General features: G+C 40.3%; 1 protein-coding gene across 8 annotated transcripts; it reads right to left on the minus strand.

Annotated features, from left to right (window-relative positions):
* Positions 1 to 350: 350 nt before the first annotated feature.
* LOC133349481 (uncharacterized) lies at positions 351 to 21,021 on the minus strand. Of its 8 annotated transcripts, none has more exons than XM_061562976.1 (17): positions 20,864 to 21,021; positions 19,625 to 19,766; positions 19,104 to 19,172; positions 18,648 to 18,711; positions 18,339 to 18,431; positions 17,201 to 17,231; positions 16,387 to 16,441; positions 15,924 to 16,269; positions 15,554 to 15,642; positions 14,377 to 14,533; positions 13,569 to 13,718; positions 10,946 to 11,028; positions 10,008 to 10,065; positions 8,839 to 8,926; positions 8,545 to 8,600; positions 7,484 to 7,570; positions 351 to 1,711 (listed from the first exon to the last, which is right to left on the minus strand). In XM_061562976.1, the coding sequence occupies exons 2-16, from the start codon at positions 19,742 to 19,744 to the stop codon at positions 7,512 to 7,514; spliced, it is 1,518 nt and encodes a 505-aa protein (XP_061418960.1). In that variant the 5' UTR covers positions 19,745 to 19,766; positions 20,864 to 21,021; the 3' UTR covers positions 351 to 1,711; positions 7,484 to 7,511. The 8 variants fall into 8 exon arrangements, with proteins under 8 accessions (XP_061418960.1, XP_061418959.1, XP_061418956.1 ...); XM_061562975.1 differs by lacking the exon at positions 351 to 1,711 and adding an exon at positions 1,831 to 6,804; XM_061562972.1 differs by lacking the exon at positions 351 to 1,711 and having other exon boundaries at positions 1,831 to 7,570; positions 20,876 to 21,021.
* Between the last annotated feature and the right edge of the window lie 646 nt (positions 21,022 to 21,667).

Raw genomic sequence — 21,667 nt, forward strand, 5'->3', positions numbered from 1 at the left:
GCGTACTCTGGGCGGAAGACATCTTGTTATGTGTCCTTTAGGCAAGGGAGCTTACATGCACACACGGATGCACGTGCATCTACACCAACACACACAGTCACAGCACTGCCATGAAGCAAATGTCAAAGAAATAAATGAATGCCTTTAAAAAACACGTGTTTCCGATGTTGTCCAATAGCTATATAGATCCGGGAATTAACGAGTAAGTTGTACAATTTTAGTAGCGAATGGTTAAAGGGGTATTAAATTTTATTTTTCTAAAAACATGGATAGATCGACGATGGCATTTTCCCAGGCACAGCATGAAGTGGTCTTTTGGCTCCCTTCGAAAAACAGTTTAGTTTTTATAAAAAAAAAACAACTGCTAGAACACACACGTGTAAACTTAAAAGCTCAGAATATTTAAAGAACCAATTAATTATAAATGAATCCCAACCTCGCTCATTAGCATTTTTTAAATAAAAGTCAACCAAGACATTAAATGTTTTGTTGGCAAGCCAACAGAGACACAAGCTTGCAACCTTGCAAAGTCATTTTGTAGTTTAATAAGAACAATTATGGTATTGCAAGAGAATATATAAATGGTTTGAAACGTTGCCAAGGAATGTGGAAAACACATGCACTCCAATCGCAGTGAAAGGTTGCTCATGCATTTAAACTGTAACAGGGAGATTTTAAATTGGAATTGATACTTGGAGGATTCGTGTTCTCCACCAAAAATGCACATCACACAAAACTGTGAAATAATAAAATGTGCACGACGCATCAAAATTAGCGCCGCATTCTGAGGCTTTGCTTCCATTTGTCAAATGCTAAAATGGCCCCAAGCTAGAGTGGCACTAAGCCAAATTACTCTGCGGGCAAGCGGCAATGGCAACAGCACATGTCCTGGCTTGTCCACTGGTTGTCTTTCAGTGGGATTTGTCTGCCTTAATATAGGCTTTTCACCCTACTCTAATCACAGTGCTAAACCTATCTCTGGCATTACTAAAATTCTGCTTCCAGCTTCACGGGTTGTGCAGTACCTGCCACAAAAGTTATTGGCTTTGTTTTCATATTCTTAGGTTTTTTCGGTAAAGTTACCTACGTGACTTTACAGAAAAAACCTAAGAATATGAATCCTTGCAGTCACGAAAGCTTCAAATCTAGAATTATTGGCTTTGGTGGCAACTTCCAGGAATTGTGATTTCCTGTACAATTACTGTGCTGAGCCTACATAGGCGAATTCCACGACATCCACGGTTGTACGCCATCAAATAATGTGTCCTTTTCGCAACGAACCTGATGTCCAGACTTTGATTCCAGGCCACGGCTAATATCAGTGGTGAGTGAATATCTGGACTGGTCCTCGACCACAATACTCTCCTTTCACTATTTAAAACTCATCGGTGTGGTGAAGTCTAGTCAAACCCCTGCCATGATCAGCACAGCGTTGAGGGGGTCCTTCATCCAGCAGTGAATTCATGTTTAGGCAGTTATTCACATCAGCATACAGTACTGAATTTAACTCGTAGAAAAAGCTTACAAAAGCATGCGGGGCGTTATTTTGGGAACAGCACGCAAAACACCACTTTCTCAGGCTTTGCTCGTAACATATAGTGCAACTTACAGGTGGCATGCATCATGTGTACGTAAGACTACACATATATGGATTGTGGTGAAAATAATTAATCAATATATTCTCCATGGTCTTGTGCAGCCCCGAGGCATCCTGCAAACGAAATCCTGTTTACGTTCGGAAATAGGAGCCCATTTCCCTGCCACGTTCACACAGCTTGCAACGCACACTTCCTTCCCTTTTTAATCACCCATTTGGGAAATGTTTTGGGGGGGGGGGGGGGGTGTCCCCTTTGCACGCCAAAAGATCCCGGTACAGAAAGTTTTACGAGAGCTGCAAGGATTTAAGGATCAACGAACACTTGGTGCGTGAAAACAAGCCGCAGTCACTCAAGTGTCTACAGCCAGATGCTAAACGCGACGTTGTATGTTGCCTGCGACAAATATGACCGAGACGATCAATTACAGTACAGTACGTCGCATGTCCGATCGCTGGATATTCCCCTTGACTAATTAACAGTCCATACCCAGCGCAGCATTTGTGCACGCCGTCACAATCATTTTCTATAGACATTGAAAATAAATGACCTTTTCACACGCGATAATTATTCTTGAATCTTTTTTTAAAAATAGATATTGGCTTGCTTCCAAAGAACAGTAATGCATTCTCCCTTTTTAGAGCGGCTTGTGCTTCGTCTAGTTGCCTATTTGCATATAGTGCAATTGTCATTTATGACAGATGTTAACATCTGACCTTTTCACAAATCCACGCGTACCTCACTCCCCAGCGAGTCGGATATGCGACATTGTACTGTATCTTTCACCGTTATAGCCATGCTATTCTTGCGAATGGCAATTTGTTTGGAAGCACCGAATACCGGTTTCAAATTTAAATTCGTAAAGTTTCACACTGTAGTTCAAATTTGTGGTTTAACGTTAATGTTGTGGTAATTTGACAAGAAATGCTGGCAAAACAAACGTTGCAATTATACTTTTCATGAAAAATATATTTTAGGTACCAACATTTAAGCATAACAAAGCAACATACACAAACATATATTTATTCAGGCAGACAAAATATAAAGTTAACAATAGGATCTTGACTTAAAGCTTTCGTGGCTGCAGGAATTCATATTCTTTGGGTTTTTTGGTAAAGCCACGTAGATATAATAAATAACAATAAAAATAACTATATCACGACGTTTTGATCGCAACACAAACAATCGTCATCCGGTGAAAAATATAGCGGGAGCCCTGCTAAGGCAGGGAGTTATAAAGGTTTGAGATGGGTGTAGCCCAAGGGTCAGTGGGCGGGGCTAAATGTGCTTGTTCTTTCCGAGCTTACATTTACAAGCAAATTTCTTACATTGACATGCTAATCTCTCACCTGATGACGATTGCTTGTGTTGCGATCGAAACGTCGTGATAGTTTTTATTTTTATTATTTGTTCTATCTACGTAGCTTTATCAAAAGACCCAAAGAATATTAATAACACTAGGGTCATTACCAAAATTTGCATAATAAATTCCACACTGTGCAAGTCAAAAACGAAGTACTCGCAAGCAAGCAATGCATTGATGGTTGTGCATCTGAGAACAGGATACTAATGTAAGAATCATTGTATTCTTACAAAAGTATTTAAATATGCTAAGCGTCCTTACATAAATTTCCATTAAAATGTTCATGGTACTTGTTTGGACAATACAGGACCCCAATACCCTGATAATCTGCATCTTACCACACTCTATTGAACCCACATTTCCAAAAATCCTTGGTACTTTTAATCCTGAAACTTAGAAATAAATTGTGCATTTCTGGATATCTTCCGAGAGCCACAAATTCCTCCCATAATTCGTGGCACACCGTGCTAGCTGAGTCAAAATATTTACGAATTCGTTAGACATTCAATGTATTTTAATATACATTAATTTACATTTTTACATGTCTTTGCATTGCAAATAGGCTGCTTCTTTGAAATTGGAGCTCTGATAAGTCTTTGAATTTGGGGGCTGCAGAGAGAATCGCAGAGTTGCAGAGAAAGGTAGGGGGAAATGGGGCATTTTTAAAATGCATTGTGTGTAAACCATGATCTGTACTAAGTGGGCTGGGCTGACACAGGCTTGCAGTGAAACACTAAAACAAAGTATTAATTTACCAATGTTTTTGTTTTCATCAGTGCATACAGCTATGGTGATGTGATTTGTTGAGTCGGGAAGAATTTTGCATTTTGTATATTTAGATATCAAGTCTAAACAAAGTCCAAAGACTCTTTAAACACAGAGCCACACTGGTAGATGCATTTGCTGGTAGTTACATGCCCGTGCTTCCCCTGCAATCTGCACTTTTTTTTGAAGATGAATGAAATCTCGAATATTTTGAGCGTTTTACAGAACTAACCTCTGCGGTGCATTGTGGATGATGGGATCCCTGATATGCTGCCCCCATATCACCGTGGATTGAGTTCTGCTGTACATGGTAACAAAATATTGACTCTTCACTTGCCATACCAAAACAGCAGATAAATATATGGTATTTAACAAACAAAAAACTAATCGGAACATTCAATATGCAAACAGTCAAGTCACAGTATCTCCCTGCACAAATAAGCAATAAGAATGTGATTACTACATGTGCTGGAAAATCTGTGCCAGTGCTTGATATTTCAAATTCCCATCAAGGAAAAGTCTCCCTACCGAGGGCAACCACTGCCGATGTAAAATAAAGTGGAACTGATTTTATCGACCCTGATGGTCTGATGAGATAAGCTAACCAAATTTTTTTTTAAAGGCAAACGCTCGAACGACTGCATGACTCAAAGGATAAATAAAATGACAAAAGTAACCATATTAAACGCGTATCCTTTGCACTGAAAATAAACATGCATTTTACCCAAAATAGCTATCCCTTTAACTTATAAATGATAGACAATAAATACACAGGTCACATTGACACAAAATTGTAGGTTTTTGTAAAACAGCGACAATAAAAAAAAGACTGAGAATAAACAGTTCAACAGAAAACAGGCCATTGTATTTGTCACTCATCTACATGGCATACAAAATGTTACCGAATACATTGCTATACAGAGCTGTAACCCATTAACACAATAAAAAAATATGGAACTAATATTCTTTGGGTCTTACGGTAAAGTCACGTAGATAGATCGCAACACAAGCGATCGAAACGTTGTAGTTTTTTGTTATTTTCTTTGAACCTATCTACGTGACTTTACCGAAAGACCCAAAGAATATGAATTCATGCAGTCACGAAAGCTTTAAGTCGAAATATGGAACATTAATCATTAAGGTTGCCGCAATTGCGGTGCTCATTTAAAAATATATATTATCTGCCATTCGATTTTTGGAATAATCAAGTCAAAGCTGTAAATAGCTATTTACTTATTCTATAAAGTGTTTTCAGCCATAAATGACCATTATCATATAACATGTTTTTTAAGTAAATGACAGCATGAAAGACATAGCAGGCCAATTTTAGAAAGACATGCGCAGACTTAAGTTGAATGAACTGCAGTTAAATAAATAAGATGTAATCTTTATTCACACTTGGAGTACAACAAGAAACCCATACAAATGTGAAATACCAAGTCATGAATTTAAGGGAACTAATTTTGTGATAATCGTCACAGCGTAAAATCTGATTTCGTAGCGTATTGTGAAAATGTATAGCATGGCAACCCTATGATTATTTAAAGTTTCCACGTTACATTTCAATACACTGTACAGTGAATTTATGAGAAAAAAACTTACAGAATGGTATACAAATTGCAAAACTAAGAAAATATTTTTTTCCTAATTTTAATTTTACATTTACTGAGCTTTGTACTAACTTTAGTACAAGTAAAACGACTCACAGATGTTGCACATCAAGAAATATAAGCTTAGTATCAGAAAGTTGCCAAAGTACAGCAACTCCGAAAGATGGCAAAGCTCAGATTGTTTCAGGTCTGCACGATGTCAAATATCATATACATCTTAAAGGAATTAAAATGTGCACTGTTGCTAGAGTCTATGTATGGAATGGAAACGTCTTTGTAAGTTTACATTTCTTTCCATGTTTTTTGGTTTGTTAAACTGCATAAATATAAATGTGTTGTTAAGCCGTCACCAGCCAGCACAGCCAATTAGTACGGTTTGTCATGTAAACTTCAGCACACCGGTGTGTTGGAGAGTAAACCCACAACATTTACAATATAAGTACGACGCTTCACTGGTGATTACAACCAGCTTCATCGCCGGTGTGCTGAAGGAGTAATTAATTGGCACGTTTTGTTTACGTGACAAACATTACTCATTGGTTGTGTCGGTGGTAGCAGGTTTAACGACACAATCATTTATATTTACAAGATCTAACCCAAAAAACCTTTAAGGATATTGGTCGCGAAAGCCTACGTGTTAAACTTACATTGCTGACAAAAATGAAATTCTCGCGTTGCTACTACACACAAAGTAAACATGAAATTAAGCCATTCTGCACACAAATGTCAGATCTTACCACAACCAGCTTGGCTGATAGTCCCTTCCAGACCGAGCAAACAATGAAGCAGATGGCTAGACAAGCATGCCACCTATTGGTATGAATGGATCAATGCAGTTAGCTGAATGTTGGAATGTTTTACATGCACGTTATGCACAAGTCCATACGAAATCATGAACACAAATTGAAGCAAAAGCAGAAGGCAAAAGCCCAGGAGAACCATGTGAAAAAAAAACGAAACTTCACATGGCCCTCACTAATTCTCTGTTAATGGGCCAAACACCTGCCCAGTGCCATCAATTACTCCATAAAGTTTTATACTGCATGAATGAAATAGATCAGTAGTTCAACTGTTTTGGCTACTGTACCCCTTGTTTAATTTTGTTTCAACCGAGTACCCCCCCTTGCTTGACCCAAAATGGTTCTAAAAAAATAAATGTATCAATTACCCATTTTGTGAGGTATCCTATCTAGGAACTGCAAGCGAATAAAACGATCTGCATGCGTGACGTAATTTGTTTGCACTCGCTGGTTACTCTTCGAAACCACATTGTTTACGATCAACGAGTTCAGATAGGTCTTTCATATCGTTCGAGGTTACCATACGGATTTTAATGTTATCGTAGTTATTTCATACTGGCAGATTCATACATGATTACTCACCAATGACTCTCATGTATGATTAAATTTCACACATTTATAAATCACCTCGCGTACCCCCAGGGTCCGCACATATCCCTGGTTGAGAACCACTGAAATAGATAATTGATATTTTCAGCTTTAATCATTGACTTTGTTATACAAAAGGTTACGAGAGAGAATACATTTTAAAAAAAAATCTAAAAAAATGTCCTTGATTGCTATCCCATTTTAATCACAACTTTATGCCAAGCTAACGATTCTGTATAACCTCACTTGCAATTTAATTTGACAGTGTCGTCTGTTTGCATATTTATACAATAGCCACCCAACATATGTTTAAAATATCCGTGACTTAATAGTGATTATAGTTTGACCAGTAGAAAAATGATCCGCCCAAGCTACAGGAAATTCATCATTTAATATTGCTCCATGTTGGTGCACTAACTTAGATGTATTAAGTGACAGTTATTTCTGCCAATTAGTATTTTGCTTCATTGCTGTACTTTGTTTTTTCATGTAGTCATTTTGGTGACCCAGTTCACTCTTGCCAATGAGACATCATTGTCTCTTCAGAATTTTAATCCGTTTAAACATAATCAACTTGAGAAGGATGAGAAAGCACGCTACAAGTGTGCATTGACTTGGGTCAAGTGGACGTGTCTACGTTCTGAGTGGTGGCAGTTATTTGTACCACACCCCACACATTTTTGAGCTTAGAATTAAGTCCAGGATTTCGGCACCAAACAAGTTGAGCACAAATTACACTGTACACTCCAAAATGTTCCCAACCTGGTGGTGCAGTAATTCCCAGTGCCCCCTAGTGGGGGGTTCTTTTTGCTGCAGCGTGCTCCTTGCGATGAGCCTTCCAAGCTACCACTGCAATGACAACCAACAAACACACCTTTAGTTTAAAACGTTTCACTAAAAATACTGAGTGGGGGTAAAATTTGAAACCACGTCCGGTTGAGAAGCACGTTTTGGTCTACTGCGTAGTTATTCACCGGTTGTGCTGTATAGCTATCTCCCGTGCATTGTTAGTTTGTACCGCATGTTGTACGTTTAACTTCTTTCGCACCGTACATAGCCAACCATGCTAATCAGAGGTGCGGGAGGATAACATGTTGTCCTGACAAAGCATGTGGAGCAAAACGTCGGACATTGTGCCGAACACCAAGCGGCACAATGCAAAAACACATTGGAGAGCTATAGAGGACACAATCACAAAACCTACGCAGGAGAGCGATTACTGCTCCCAACCGGACTTGGGTTTCACATTTTACCTCGCTCAATATTTCTAGCGAAGCCCTTTAAATTTAAGATATGAACATTAATTCTAGTCAAACAGTCTCTAATCAACATTTTGACTACATGACTCTCATTGGGAGGGAGGGGGGGGGGGTTATTAACTGCATAATAACCAGCATCTACATTTCACCTAACATGATTTTAAATTTTGATTTAAAGCTTTCGTGACTGCAGGGATTCCTATTCTTGGTTCTTTCGGTAAAGTCACGTAGATAGGGAAATAATAAAATTATATAAATCAATACAAATTATCACGACAGTTTCGACTGCAACACAAGCAATCATCATCAGGTGTGAAACCAAGAATATGATTTTAAATGTTTTCCCACACAGGAGTTCAACCAAAATGATACAGTGAAATTGTAATGATTTCAAGCGTATTCACGAGCACTTGCGATGCAACATTTGGTAGAGACGACGGTAAATATTATCGTGTTCAAAATCATATTTGTACTTTTTTCACCTCAAGGGAAATTTTCTTAAGTTTACAGCACAACAAATGCCACTGAAAACAACCATCATTCACACAGCAGCATTAAGGTTACCTTGACATTCACGGCTGCAGTAGTACTTAGGCTCATTCCAATGTTCATCGTAGCACCTACAGCGAGAGAAAACCAAGTCATAGTTACATTACGGATTTATAAAAATGAAAACAATTTCAGATGAGGCACTACCAATGACTTAAATTGTATTCCATTAAAAACACTCTTAACATGCTTCAGCAGATCATAAAATTCAGTGGGTAATTCGAGCTAATGTAAGTAGCTTTAGAGAGCTGTGCAGCATCATGTGCATTGTGTGCATCGATAAGAGTAATGTTTATTAACATGTATTACCTCTGGCATTTCTTAAACAGTTTAGGCTTCGGTTCCATGGCTTTACATTGGTCACATTGTCGCTGCTTGGCCTTTTTGTTTCCGTGTTCTGTTGGTTAATGTAAGAAAAATGACAAATACACATATTTACTTGTATTACATATCACGATGTCAATTTTTATGTCCTACTATGGCTGAAATGTTTAAATTTCACAAATGTAGTCGAGTCTATGCCTGGAACTATAAACATCCAAAGTATATATATGTAATCCATATTGACCTGGAGTGCAATATCCGGAATGGGATGTCATGTTGACAAAGCAGAAATAACACATTTTACGAATGTATCAACATATTATGCATTTGTTTTACCAAGTACAATGATGCAGTTGATTACATACATAGAATGAGGACCTTATTCTGAACAATGAAGCCTAAATATGCTTTTTAAGTTGTATTTATTGACCTTTGATATAATGGAAAGGTTAATAGGTAGTGGTTTTTTTGCACTGAAGAACTAATATACAAGTTTCAAGTTTAATTTATTAGGTATAGCCCTGTGAGCCATGCAGCTCTTCATTCGGGTGCAACCGCAACAAACAAAATATAAAACAGAACATCTTACACGACTCATAAATACAGAGATGGGGAGGAGTTGTTCCCATACTGCACTATGAACCAGGCAAAACGAGTTCAATTTCCAGCCAGATCTAACATGAGAATGATCATCTGAACAAGTCCTCAGGCCCCTGCTTTCACCATCTCACACTGATTTGGCATGAAGTATCGTTCTCATCCAGTGCGATGATCATGAGCTGCGTGTTTTTATTTTTTATTATAATAATGAAGACCGTGGGAAACGTCCTGAAATGACAATCAACAGCCACTACGACTTATGCACCACAAATTAGCGATGTGACAATATTTTCCCTTCCCTGCATAACATAAAAAACCATCAGTGATTTAATGTTACTAAACTAGACAAGATTGATGCCATCATTGCAATAACGTGAACACCACCTGTGCTCTATTGTTTCCCTACAATGTTTCAAAGCACAAGCAGTCGAGGTGGGCTGTCAGATTTACCATTGCAGGAGCAGTTTCATTTGACAAGAGCACAATTTACATTCCCATGCTTCATTTACAGCCCTCCCAGTTTGTTTTGAAGCTTTTGATGGCCCGCCACTTACCATCCACGGTGGGAGCACTCGATGCGTTGGTAGAAGCTTCTGACTTGGCAGAGCTGGGCTATAAGAGAATGTGACGTCAGATGTGTGCGCACGTTTTTTGTTCATTACGTTTCACACCGTTTTACATCCATAGCTGGACCAAGATTGTTCTTGTAAATTTAGCTATTTTAAAATATTAACTATTCCAGGTCAAATAGTTTGATTATAGAAGAGATAACATTATCCTCAAATCAGACGCAGAACTGTCAGTGACCTTTATAATACACCTTGAAACAATGCATATCTAATTATTAAACAAATGACAATACAAAATGCATATTTGGCAAAATCGTTTAATTTAACTGTCTGTTTTGACTGATGGCTTTGCTCACAGTAGCCAAATAAGCCTCTCAGTGATGTAGAAACTAATTACCAGGGCTAAGGATTAACCTGGTAATTTGCCCAACATGTAATCTTCATTTTGTACAAGCTGTGTACTTGGAAAAATCACGTGTGGCCTTCGTGGATCATGATTAATAAAAAAAAAATCTATTCGATCACGAAAAATATTTCAAAATATGAAGGTTCTTTCGCCAGTGGAGCTTTAGGACCAATAATGTCTCATTACCCATGATGCACCAAGACAGTAAATTATGCGTTTGCGAAATGGTCCCATGGTGTTCGCAGACGCCGCTTGCTTTTACAACCGAGCAACTCCGATACATTTAACAAGTCACACACTGCTGATGAGACTAAGAATAAAACAAAGGATTGCCTTGCCAAAACAACTGTTAGAATAGATTGTATTGTGTTGTTGTGTATTGCACATTAATTCATTATATTGTATTCATTTTCGAGTTATACAAGGAATGATGGCCAACCATCTTCCAATAAAAGAACAGTAGTGTAAGATGATGCTTCTTCAGTGTTGATGTGGAAAAAGCACAAAGATTCAATACCTCCCCCTCGCTTGCTGTTGACGCCTCATTGAAGGTATCATTGCCGGCTAGCTTCCCAATCAGCTTCTCCACCAGGGATGCAACTGAAAATACAATGGTCGTACCAAGCATTCACAATTAAATCTGGGCGGCGACACAGCCTAGCAATGGAGCGTTTGCAGCTTGTCATAGAGGCTTACGGTTCAAGTTCAGTGACCGCCGATTATTAATACGGTGTGTCTTAACCATAATAACAATACATGCCGTTCGCTTCAAAGTGTACGTTAAATATCCTCAGATGTCATTCAAAAGAGTGGCCCATTGTGTGCCCGCGTAAGGCCCCAAAATTTGACAAATTACTCAGTTGGGATTATGCCTAGCAATCATCTCCCCCTACTTGTGAAATTATGCCACAGGGCTTCTCTTGAAAATGAAACTCATCCTGGTCCCTTGAGTTCTCACCTGGTTAAACAACAGTAACTGGAAACACATTGTTAATGTGAGGCTTGAAGATATGTATTATTTTTAAAGTTTTTATAAAATTATGTTAAGTAAATAACACATTACATTACAATTGTTGCAAATGGTGTTATTACATTATAGTAATAAAATCAATGGTACTTGACTCAACTATATTGATATTTGATATTTAATTTAGATTCCCCACCAGTGGAAGGGAAAGTACAGCATATTGTTTCCTTTTAAAAGGAGCTCAATATTTGTCTCGGTATGTGAATACATCCATATGTAAAATGTAAGTATTCCTGAACATTAAATGCATCTCAATATATCAGTCCATGAATACAGTACCCTGGGAGGACTCAGTAGATGAGGCTTATGAGCGAAAACATCTGCGCTATGCCGAACTAGCTGCCGAAGCACGGCATCATGGCTGGAACACAGAAGTCCGACCAGTGGAGGTGGGCTGCAGAGGTGTTGTGGCAACATCTACAACCAGACTGCTTAGAGACCTGGGAATTAAGGGCCAGAGCCAGTGTTCGGCAATCAGAGCTGCATCGGAGGCAGCAGAAGGCAGCAGTCAGTGGCTCTGGATGAAGAGGAAAGACCCCAACTGGGCCCCAAAGTGAGAGGGCCAGGAGGTATGCAGTCAACAATGCTTGACTCAGGGAGGAGGACACCCCTGCCATGCATAGTCCCATGGGATGTTGGCTATCAACAACAAGGCAACTCCTATGACTAATTGGGAATGGGACGTAAGCGTAGGATTGATCACCCTGTCGCTGGCCGCCTTTGGGGAGGGTGTATAGTATGAAAGGCCGAAACACCCTAGGAACCAAAGGTTCACTACTGACGATGCGATCCCCAAATTTCACCAAGCTCAATGTTCATGAACTCTTGGAAGTGCTTGCACAAAGGATAGTAACATCTCATCCTGTGTTCTTTGGAATCTGAATATGCCTCGCTCAACAAGCGATATACATTTTGTTAAAATGTATCGGTAAGCGAAAACTCGTTAAACGATCGGCGTTTTCCTATCGACTCCCACGTTACATTTTAGTTCCAAAATCTTCCACTTTTGAACAACTTTTTTAACGTGAGAAATACAAATGACGTATAATTTTTAAATAGAGTAATAAACTATCAAATTTAACACTTACCACACATGAAGAACCAGTGCATGATCCCCTGTATTGCCTTAACATACTGTTGGGGCAAGTGCTATCAGCGAGCACCTATGAAGGCCGGTACAGGACGAGGGGTGGGTGGCCAGCACCATGCCCCGCCGCCTTTGTATCCCTAGTGGCGATTTTTACACACCAGGTACTCATTTGAGGCAGAGTCAACATAAGGGAGGACCAGGACCAATTGAGATCAATGTCACTGGTGTTAGCCGTGAGCAGGATTCAAAAACTCGGGTCTCTGCGTTCGTAGCGCCGCATACGCACCGCTACATCGCGCACAAATCGCTAACACCCATTAGTGCCACCACGAAGTTCCCTTCCACCACATAACGAAACGCATGCGCACTCAGCATAGGACAACTGGTAAACAAACAGCTGCAGTCGCCCCCTGTCGCCACGGGACGCATATCTATCGATCGGTCTCCACTCGATAAGCAAACATTTTGCTTGTTTTTCAAACAAATTGCTCTAAATTAAAATAGCTCGTATTGGTAGGAACCTCCTGGTTACACCAGCCCACAAGGGATTATTGTGTCCATCGTGCAGGGAGGGGCTGGGTGGGGAGGGGCTGGGTGGGAAGGGTGGGGAGGGGCTGGGTGGGGAGGGGCTGGGTGGGAGGGGTGGGGCTGGGTGGGGAGGGGCTGGTCACCCCATGGTGCCCTTATAGAACTCAACATTTAACCTACTCACGCCGGCTTGTGCCCGCCCTCACAGTCGGGCATATTTGCGGAATACACCACGCCGCCATTGACCCTGCAGGCCATTCACCGAGCAACCCAACGTTCCTACCAGCTCCCTCCGCAGGAATGTGTTTATAGCGAATCCTTGTAGAAAGAATACTCGTTAAGCATGACACGCATGTACACGTCAATGTGAACATAAATTCACGCATGGACGGAAAAGGTTATACGAATGTAAAAAAGGCAAGTTTTTAAACCTGCTGAATACCACGTGAGAAAAGGGAACGTGTCACTTTGCCTACTGTCACTGTCAACACGAACCTTCAGATTTGTTGCTTTTTCGTACGTCACTGCTATCTCTGCACTGGCAAAAAATGCTGCTGCTGCTGTCACAGCGGCACTCCGTGGCATCTTTAAAACACCAGCAAACATGATCTTCCTCTGACAGTATATCCTCCACAACCTGTCGCACTGCACACGAGAAAATTAATTGGTACCGATATTGTCATTGTACATTAAATGCACATTGTCAGTAAAAATATACAAATAATGGTATATTCCAGCAATTGACTGCTCATGCCAATGCTAGCAGAAGGGATTTCTCTGTTGCCATTCTACTGTTGTTTTATATTTTGTTCTGTCACTTGCATTGATAAGAAACTTGAACAATTGTGGCAAAACCTACTCAAAACACATTTTGAGAGGCTCACTTGAAGGTCTTGATTTATATGATCATCTTTTTACACCTGGAAGACCATTAATAATAATCAACATGTATATAAAAGCTGAACATTTTTTGCTTGGCATTCAACAGATTAATAAAACGTGGTGGCTGTATACTAAATGTGGAAATGAATCGCCCACCACCACAATTCAATGAACAGAACTGTCGCAATTCAGTCAACATTAGATTCAATAATCGATTTTCTAATCAGCTGTGGTGAATATAGCAGCATCTCGTGGTTGGGCAGGATCCTATAAAAAATCGATACTTAGAAAATAAATACATCATTGCACCCTTATTGGACACAAGTCTTTACAACATTAGACAAGACCCTTCCAGCAAGGCCTGCGATTATCAGGCCTTGCTAAGACCCCAAGTAAATGTGACGAGGTGCTGGCCACTCACTAACATCCTCTGGGGTCCTATTTCGCAGTCTGGCCTCGCGATTCAGGTCTTCCTCCACAATTGCATCAAAATTCTTCCTCTTGGCCAACTTCAAGAAGTCCTTCAGAACCCCCTTCACCAACTTGGACTCCGATGAAGTCGTCTTTGAGGCATTTTCCTGAGGGATGGAAAACGACACAAGTCAACGAGCTACACTCGCGAGGCGTTGAGCATAGGCTGCATTTAAGATAACGACATGGCTCAGTAACATCAAAACATGGCTACAATTAACAACAGCACAAACTCTACACGCCGTGCTAGACCGGGACCAATATCATCATGAAGTCGCACACGCCGTTAGGCAGCACTAAAGAAGAAGATAATTAAAAGTAAGAGTTAATAATATTAAAGTGGTTTTCAGTACCAGTCCATAAGCCACTATCTCAAAGCAATTTTGCACTATTGTTCAAACATTCTGTATCAATATAAGTAATTATATCTAAGATGTACAGCCCATTGTGAATGCACTGATAAATGTGATCCGCCAAACACGTTTTGGTCATACTTGATCATGCTGGTCAGCGAGGATTGGGTGAAGCGTTATGCTTAGAAACATTTTGGATACTAATTTGCAACTGATGCCAGCCATGGCTGTGAATCAATATCCCTAGGTTCATACGACAGTGACAACTACTATGCCATTACTCGATAGTTAATTTGTCTATTTATTAATGCTATGTGCCCTGATTCAATTGCCATGGAACCATGGGTATGCGGCACTCTATATATAGAAATAAATGCATAAACAACATGACTCAGAATTGACAAGTGAAATTATCCCATAAAAAAACGTCTATCTAGCTGTAAACACAAACCTTTACAAAGTTATAACAATAAAGGCTAAAATACACGTTTATATTATAAAGATGTTTGCTTCATGAAACAAACCAATTCAGTTTCTTTCGAACTCTAGAAATGTTGCCAACTGAGATGGAGCAGATGGGTTTCTCATTTTACTATACAAGCTACAATGATGGCATATTCTATTGTCAGCATAGATTTCAGCAAGGGTAATTGATTTACGATACATGACATACATATTGAGCCTCATGCAGCCTTTCTGCTGTATTTATTTCGTGCAATACAATTAGCTTGGGACATTACAATCAAGAACATGTTGCTGCTCATTCAAGCTTACCTTAACATGTTTTTCTGTTGGCTCACTTCCATCACTATTCGCTCCAGACAGCTTCACATCTTCCTTTTTTGTTTCCGTTGTTCTCGTATCTGAAAAAACACAGAATTACATAAAAATGCACTTAAAAAAAAGTCACATTTAAATTTCGTACTAAAAAATAATATGGCTGGTGGTGTCTTTTAGGCTACCATTAGTCCTTTAACTTCTAAGATTGCATAAGCCATATTGACTTTGTGTGTACAAATTAATCTAATGTAAGCTCAAGGGCCACAACTTAAAAGGCTCCACACATCTGGAACACACTTATGTATCGACTACTATTTTATGTTAATGTACAAATTTTTAAAATCAAGCACTTAACTCGCATTACCTTTAGGTATTGGAGTATACAAAGAGTAATTGGTAGTTGTGGTGGCAGCCTTGGTGGTGTTTTGCTGGGAAAACCGTGTCTCTTGGCCAGGGTGTAAATCTTCCTTTGAAGGATCATTTGAACTTTCTTGCTTCGATTTAGACTTGGATTTTTTATTTCTTTTGAGAATATTTAAAGGACTGTCTGACATTTTTATAGAGTCCGTGTCCATGCCATACTTCCTAACAAACTCTGGTGACCAATAGGACTCATCTGAGCTGTCACATTTCTCTGCCTCGATCCAATACCTCAGGCAGTTGCACACCGACTTCCCAAATTGAATAAATAGTGGAGACACGAAGCACATCTGCAGAGAGTGGAGTACAAAGCATTGTATTAAAGTCTGGGCGTACCAGAAAAAACTCCCATGAATATTGTGAGCAAGGTTAGATAAAAGCCATATGCACAGTAGAGGCATACATACCGTCTCAAGGGTCAAAGGGGCACCTGGAGAACCAAATAGATTTCTAAACGTTTCCCTGTAACATAGAGAAATTGAATTATTACAGCACTTTACTCTTCTAATACATACGCTCATAGGACAATTACGGTTATTTCAATATACGGCATTTCCCAATTAACTGCTGGATGAAGGTCTCTCCTAAGCGATGTTGTCCATTGGGGTTGACTATACTTCACCACGGTGGTCAGTGCAGGTTGGAGAAGCGGGGCTTTGACCAGTTCAGATATCACTCACTGCTAATGTTAGCCATGGCTGGGAATTAAAATCAGGCAGCTGGGATCATAGCAGTGTGCTCACTATTGTGTCACTGGTTCAATTCCAAGTTATACAAACCCTTTTAGAATGAGTTGTTTAAGGAACTATGAAAAATATTTAGTTTTAAACAGTTAAATGTTATAAAATTAGATTCAAAATACAATGGTAAAAAATGGGTAAAGATGTTTAAACTACAAATACAAAAAAAAATGCACAACCTTCACCAAATAATTCTTGAAAGTTTTTAGAGACGACATATTTCTGATGTTAACCCTCATACAAGGTCAGCAGCTTATTTGAACTGCATGGACACTACAAGAGATAATGCATTGCAAGTCAACCTTGGATGTAACAAAGTGCTTCACAATCAGAACAATAAGAGGGCATATATTGAAAAGTTATGCAGATGAAACGAGGACAACAGTTACAGTATTACTGAAGTAAATTTCACAAGCCCAAATTTGTGTAGCCAACTCAAATACACAATTAAGTGAACAAAACAATGCTCGCTTGGACTCACCTAGTTTCTTTCATATAAAAAGGATCCCAGGCTGTTGAGAAAAAGAAAATCAGAATGACCTTACATTTTTTTTTTATCCAAACAAATATATTTGTACGTGCCAGCTATAAACCTGACCACGGTTTTTATTTTATTTTACTCGGGTATGTTTTGTTGAAAAGAAACATAATAAAATATATTTACAGAGAGATTCTATCATTATGATGCTGGGCCAATTCCATGTATAAGTGTTTGGTATGTGAGAAAATCCACGCATGAGAAGGGACAACAGTCAGAGCTATGTACAAATATTTAAAATCCACAAATAGATCCCACTCTCAATGAACTCCTGTGTATGTGTAGGGGTGTTACAGGAGGGCGAACAAACACACCAGGGGTGGTTATGCCCGCACGCGGAAGGATGCTTACATCCACGTCCGAATCGGTTAGCCCTGGGGGGCTGTAACGGCGCTGTGATCCCTCACGGCCCCACCCCTCGTGGGGAAGTTGCTATATAAGGCGGTGATCCGGTGGGCTCGGGGTTCAGTATTCAGCTTAACCAGTGAAGAGTGAAGACCGGCTAGATAGGCCCTGGGACTCCCCTGGATCGCTGTCCTTCTAAGGACCGACCAGGGCAAACCAGTGGCGTGGCCCCGAGAGCCCAGAGCCGATGCTCTTGTAAGAGCTGGTCTGGTGGCTAAGGGTGCCGTGATCCTAGCTTGGCCAGAGCTGGATCAGCTAGCCTCCCCTAGCTCTCGAGTGGAGCACCTGGGAGTAGGCTAGCCAGGCTAGAGTTAGTGGGGTCTCCCTGTTAGACGGGTAAAGGGGCCGTTACCCCTTCAAGTGTTGTATACATTGGCCTGTGCTGAGTGTAACGTTATAATAAATAAGTGTGCCTCCGACTACGTCGTCTACGTCTCATTGAACCTACTACATGTGTACTCAACACAGCGGTGTGCTGCCATCTTCTGGCGACATCGCATATAAATATTTCAGAAAATAATTGTAGCTCAGGTGCAAAAAGAAACAATATTACAGTAATGCATTTCTAGTTACCAGCATCAGAGTACCTCATTCACAGCTGTATGATTTTTATTCAATGCTAATTTCCAATGTAACAGTGTATAGTGGATGCAGGACAAATACATCTCAGCCTTACCCACTGAACCACCAGTACAATTAACAGCCTTGTGTCTGTTTTTAGCAACGTTGAAAACGTCTTCCATATATCTCCTTGCATTTGAATATCGATCTGTAAATTAACAAAAACAACAATATTTAATTGACTTTTACACTTTTCGTATGTTAAATCAAATACGGTGCAAAAATGCTAAACGGTCAAATGTAGGCAATGTACACTAAAAAATAATGAAACACTAACTCATGATTAGTGTGAACATTTAAACAAAATGAGCACGTGTCCAAACAGATACGATCATAATGTAACAGCTGAACTGCCACCTCTCACCTTGACAAAACTGTGTCTCTATGTAAGTACAGCCATATAGGAAATAAGCATTAACTTCACCTGCCTGCAAAAAAAAACCACACGTACATGTTAAACACTCTATACTTTATAAAACAGTTGTTTAGCGTTAAATAACTTTACAAATAATAGCGAATGACTGTTATAAAAATATGGTTCGAAGTATCAATTGTAGATATTATAAAACACTCTCATAAAGTCAAAATGTGAGCATACAAAGTCAAAAAATACTGATGCACATAATTGAAAAAAAGAACGATTTATTTATAAGACATTAAATAGTTACAAAATGATCTCATATCCAAACGCATCTTTACATGCATCTGTTCGTTTGTTATGGTGAATACAAACTTGTCTATATACAGTCGATGTATTTAGTGGATACAAAAAAAAGACTTGTGCACGCAGAAGGGCGGAGGCACTGGAGGCTTGGCTTACTATTTGTGGACAGAGGTCTTCATAAAATGTCCGGAATCCCAAAAGAAATCTTTTCCAAAACCTGTTCCTCTGCAATTACATTTCAATGATAAACATATCAAATCTTTACTATTAAGATACATGAGATGTTTACGAGTAAGATACATATGAGACGTTTACGTATAGGATACACATGACCACAAAGGACAGTACTGTTTTCAAATGGAACTTAGCGAAACATAGATTTTACTGCTTTGAGTTATTTAATAACTTTAAATGTGTACAATCTTTCTTCCATGCAAAGAACAGTTTTAAAACCCATACCACCGTTTAAATATCTCAAACAAGTATCACATTAAGCCATCTCACAGTAGGTTTCATTGCCTTGTTCCCCACACATGTTTGTCTTATAAATTATTAAGATGTGACTATGAGAAGGCATGCTGGTTTAAACGTAAAAATGTAATTACTTGAGATAAAAAATAGAAATAAAAAAACACAATGTAAATCTATATACGGTCATGTCAGAAAGGCAGTATTACCTGTTCAAGCCACATTCTTTTAAACACATCCCTGTGCTTGTGAAAAAACAAAAGATCGTTGGTGTCCATCTCTCCCTCATACAAATAGATGGAATTCGGACCAAGAATAATCTTCCTCATGGTGCTTTTCGCCAACAATCTTCTACTGAAAAGAAACGTCACATATTTGCAGATGAGTCTCAGACAGTGGAAACCGGTCTCGCGTTTGCATGCCTAAACATTGGCGCATGGCAAAAACAGTGGTCTTTAAACATGACGTACACACAGCAACTATCATCAGCCATGTTAAATCAAATTCGGAATGCGATGTAAAATTTCCCGAGCACACAAGGTGATTTGCATTGCTCCATCTCCTGGGTGTACTGCTCTCACTCGTTACATTCCTTCAATGCCACTACAGATTCCAGTGTGCCTACCATAGCTGCCCTAAGCACATACACTCTGCTTGCTGTCTTGTCAAGTTGTGTCGCTCTGACAGATGATCTACAATTTTTTGCGAACTTGTGGTACGTGACCTTTGCTCAAATGTATCCTGCGCCTTCTAAACTCAGTTTTTCTAACATTTCTTCGCAGTTAATTTCCAAATTCTTGGATCATATTTCGCTAACCGTAGCGAAAGGCATTTCACATTGTAATACTCTTCTTAATATTTATCCTGGCACTTTATACATGTGACCTTAGTATGGCCGTTCCGTTTTTGTAAATGTGTTTCTAAATATTATTTCTAAACGGCGCATGGATGATTAAATCAGTCTCTATTCAGCCCAATAAACATGACAACGCCCCGATGCTACATAACTTTTTTGGCGTTTTCCAAAGTCTAGGCACAACGTTTGATTCAAATGTGAGGTTTTTCTCCAGTCTCATTAAACAGTGACACTAGCTACGTACGCGTGTACAGCATTGGCATCATTAAAGGCCGCCACTGACATTATTAAAGGCCCGTCAATATCGATCGATACGATGAGAACCGCGTGTGCCACGAATACGTCGGTAAATACAAACTAAATTCGCAAATACAATGGGGAAAAAAACCCAACACAACGAGGCCAGTGACAAAAAGTGTACCACGTTCTACCCGTAGATAACTAAGACAAATCCTGTAGGAATGTGGTCACAGCAGCAGCAGCATGTTTAACATTCGCAGGCCTGACCAGACTGGACAAGGCCCCCACATTCCCTCGGCTCGGTAACCCTCCCGTCAACTCCCGAGGAGCTGAACAACATCAACTCACGCACGTCAGCAACGACCTTCCAAGACTGCGAAGAAGAGACAGACGGACGGACGACGACGAAACGACGAGTGGCGTTGGGGAACTTCGCGTGGGGCGTTCAGACGCGCGGCGACTTGAGGCGACTCCACCGCGGGGCCCTCCCGAGGAGGCTCCTGGCTGAGACGCGGCTCGCTCATTGGCCCGCAGGCTGGGTGACGTCACCAGCCACGATGACGCGAGCGAGTTAGAGGGGTGGGGTTGGGTGGATGGTGGGGTGGGGGTGGGGTGGGTGGAGGGGTAGGGTGTGTGGAGGGGTGGGGTGTGTGGAGGGGTGGGGAGGAGGGGTGGGGTGGGGTGGGTGGGGTGGGTGGAGGGGTGGAGGGGTGGGGTGGAGGGGTAGGGTGGGTGGAGGGGTGGAGGGGTGGGGTGGAGGGGTGGGGTGGTTTGTGGAGGTGTGGTGTGGGTGGAGGGGTGGGGTGGAGGGGTAGGGTGGAGGGGTGGGGTGGAGGGGTGAGGTGGGTGGGTGGGGTGGAGGGGTATGGTGGGGGAAACGCGTGGACAAGTGAGTGAAGTGCATCATGCGCATGCGTCATGCGACGTTGATTAAACTGTAACACGTTTGTTTGTTTCTGGGTAAGTGTTATTGCCTAATTGCCTATGCCTGAAAAGTAAAAAAATGGCTGTTATTACCCACAAACTTTGCTTTTGTGACCAGGACAGTGATATTTTGAAATTTACCTATTTTCCAGAACATTCCAGATAGATTCAGTGCTGAGTAAACTTGGAGTGCATTCTAGAACTTTCCAGTAATATAAATAGTAGTGTAAAT

This window comes from Lethenteron reissneri, chromosome 30 (assembly GCF_015708825.2).
Source record: "Lethenteron reissneri isolate LAM-NWPU_2019-01 chromosome 30, ASM1570882v1, whole genome shotgun sequence".
NCBI classification, from domain to species: Eukaryota; Metazoa; Chordata; class Hyperoartia; order Petromyzontiformes; family Petromyzontidae; genus Lethenteron; species Lethenteron reissneri.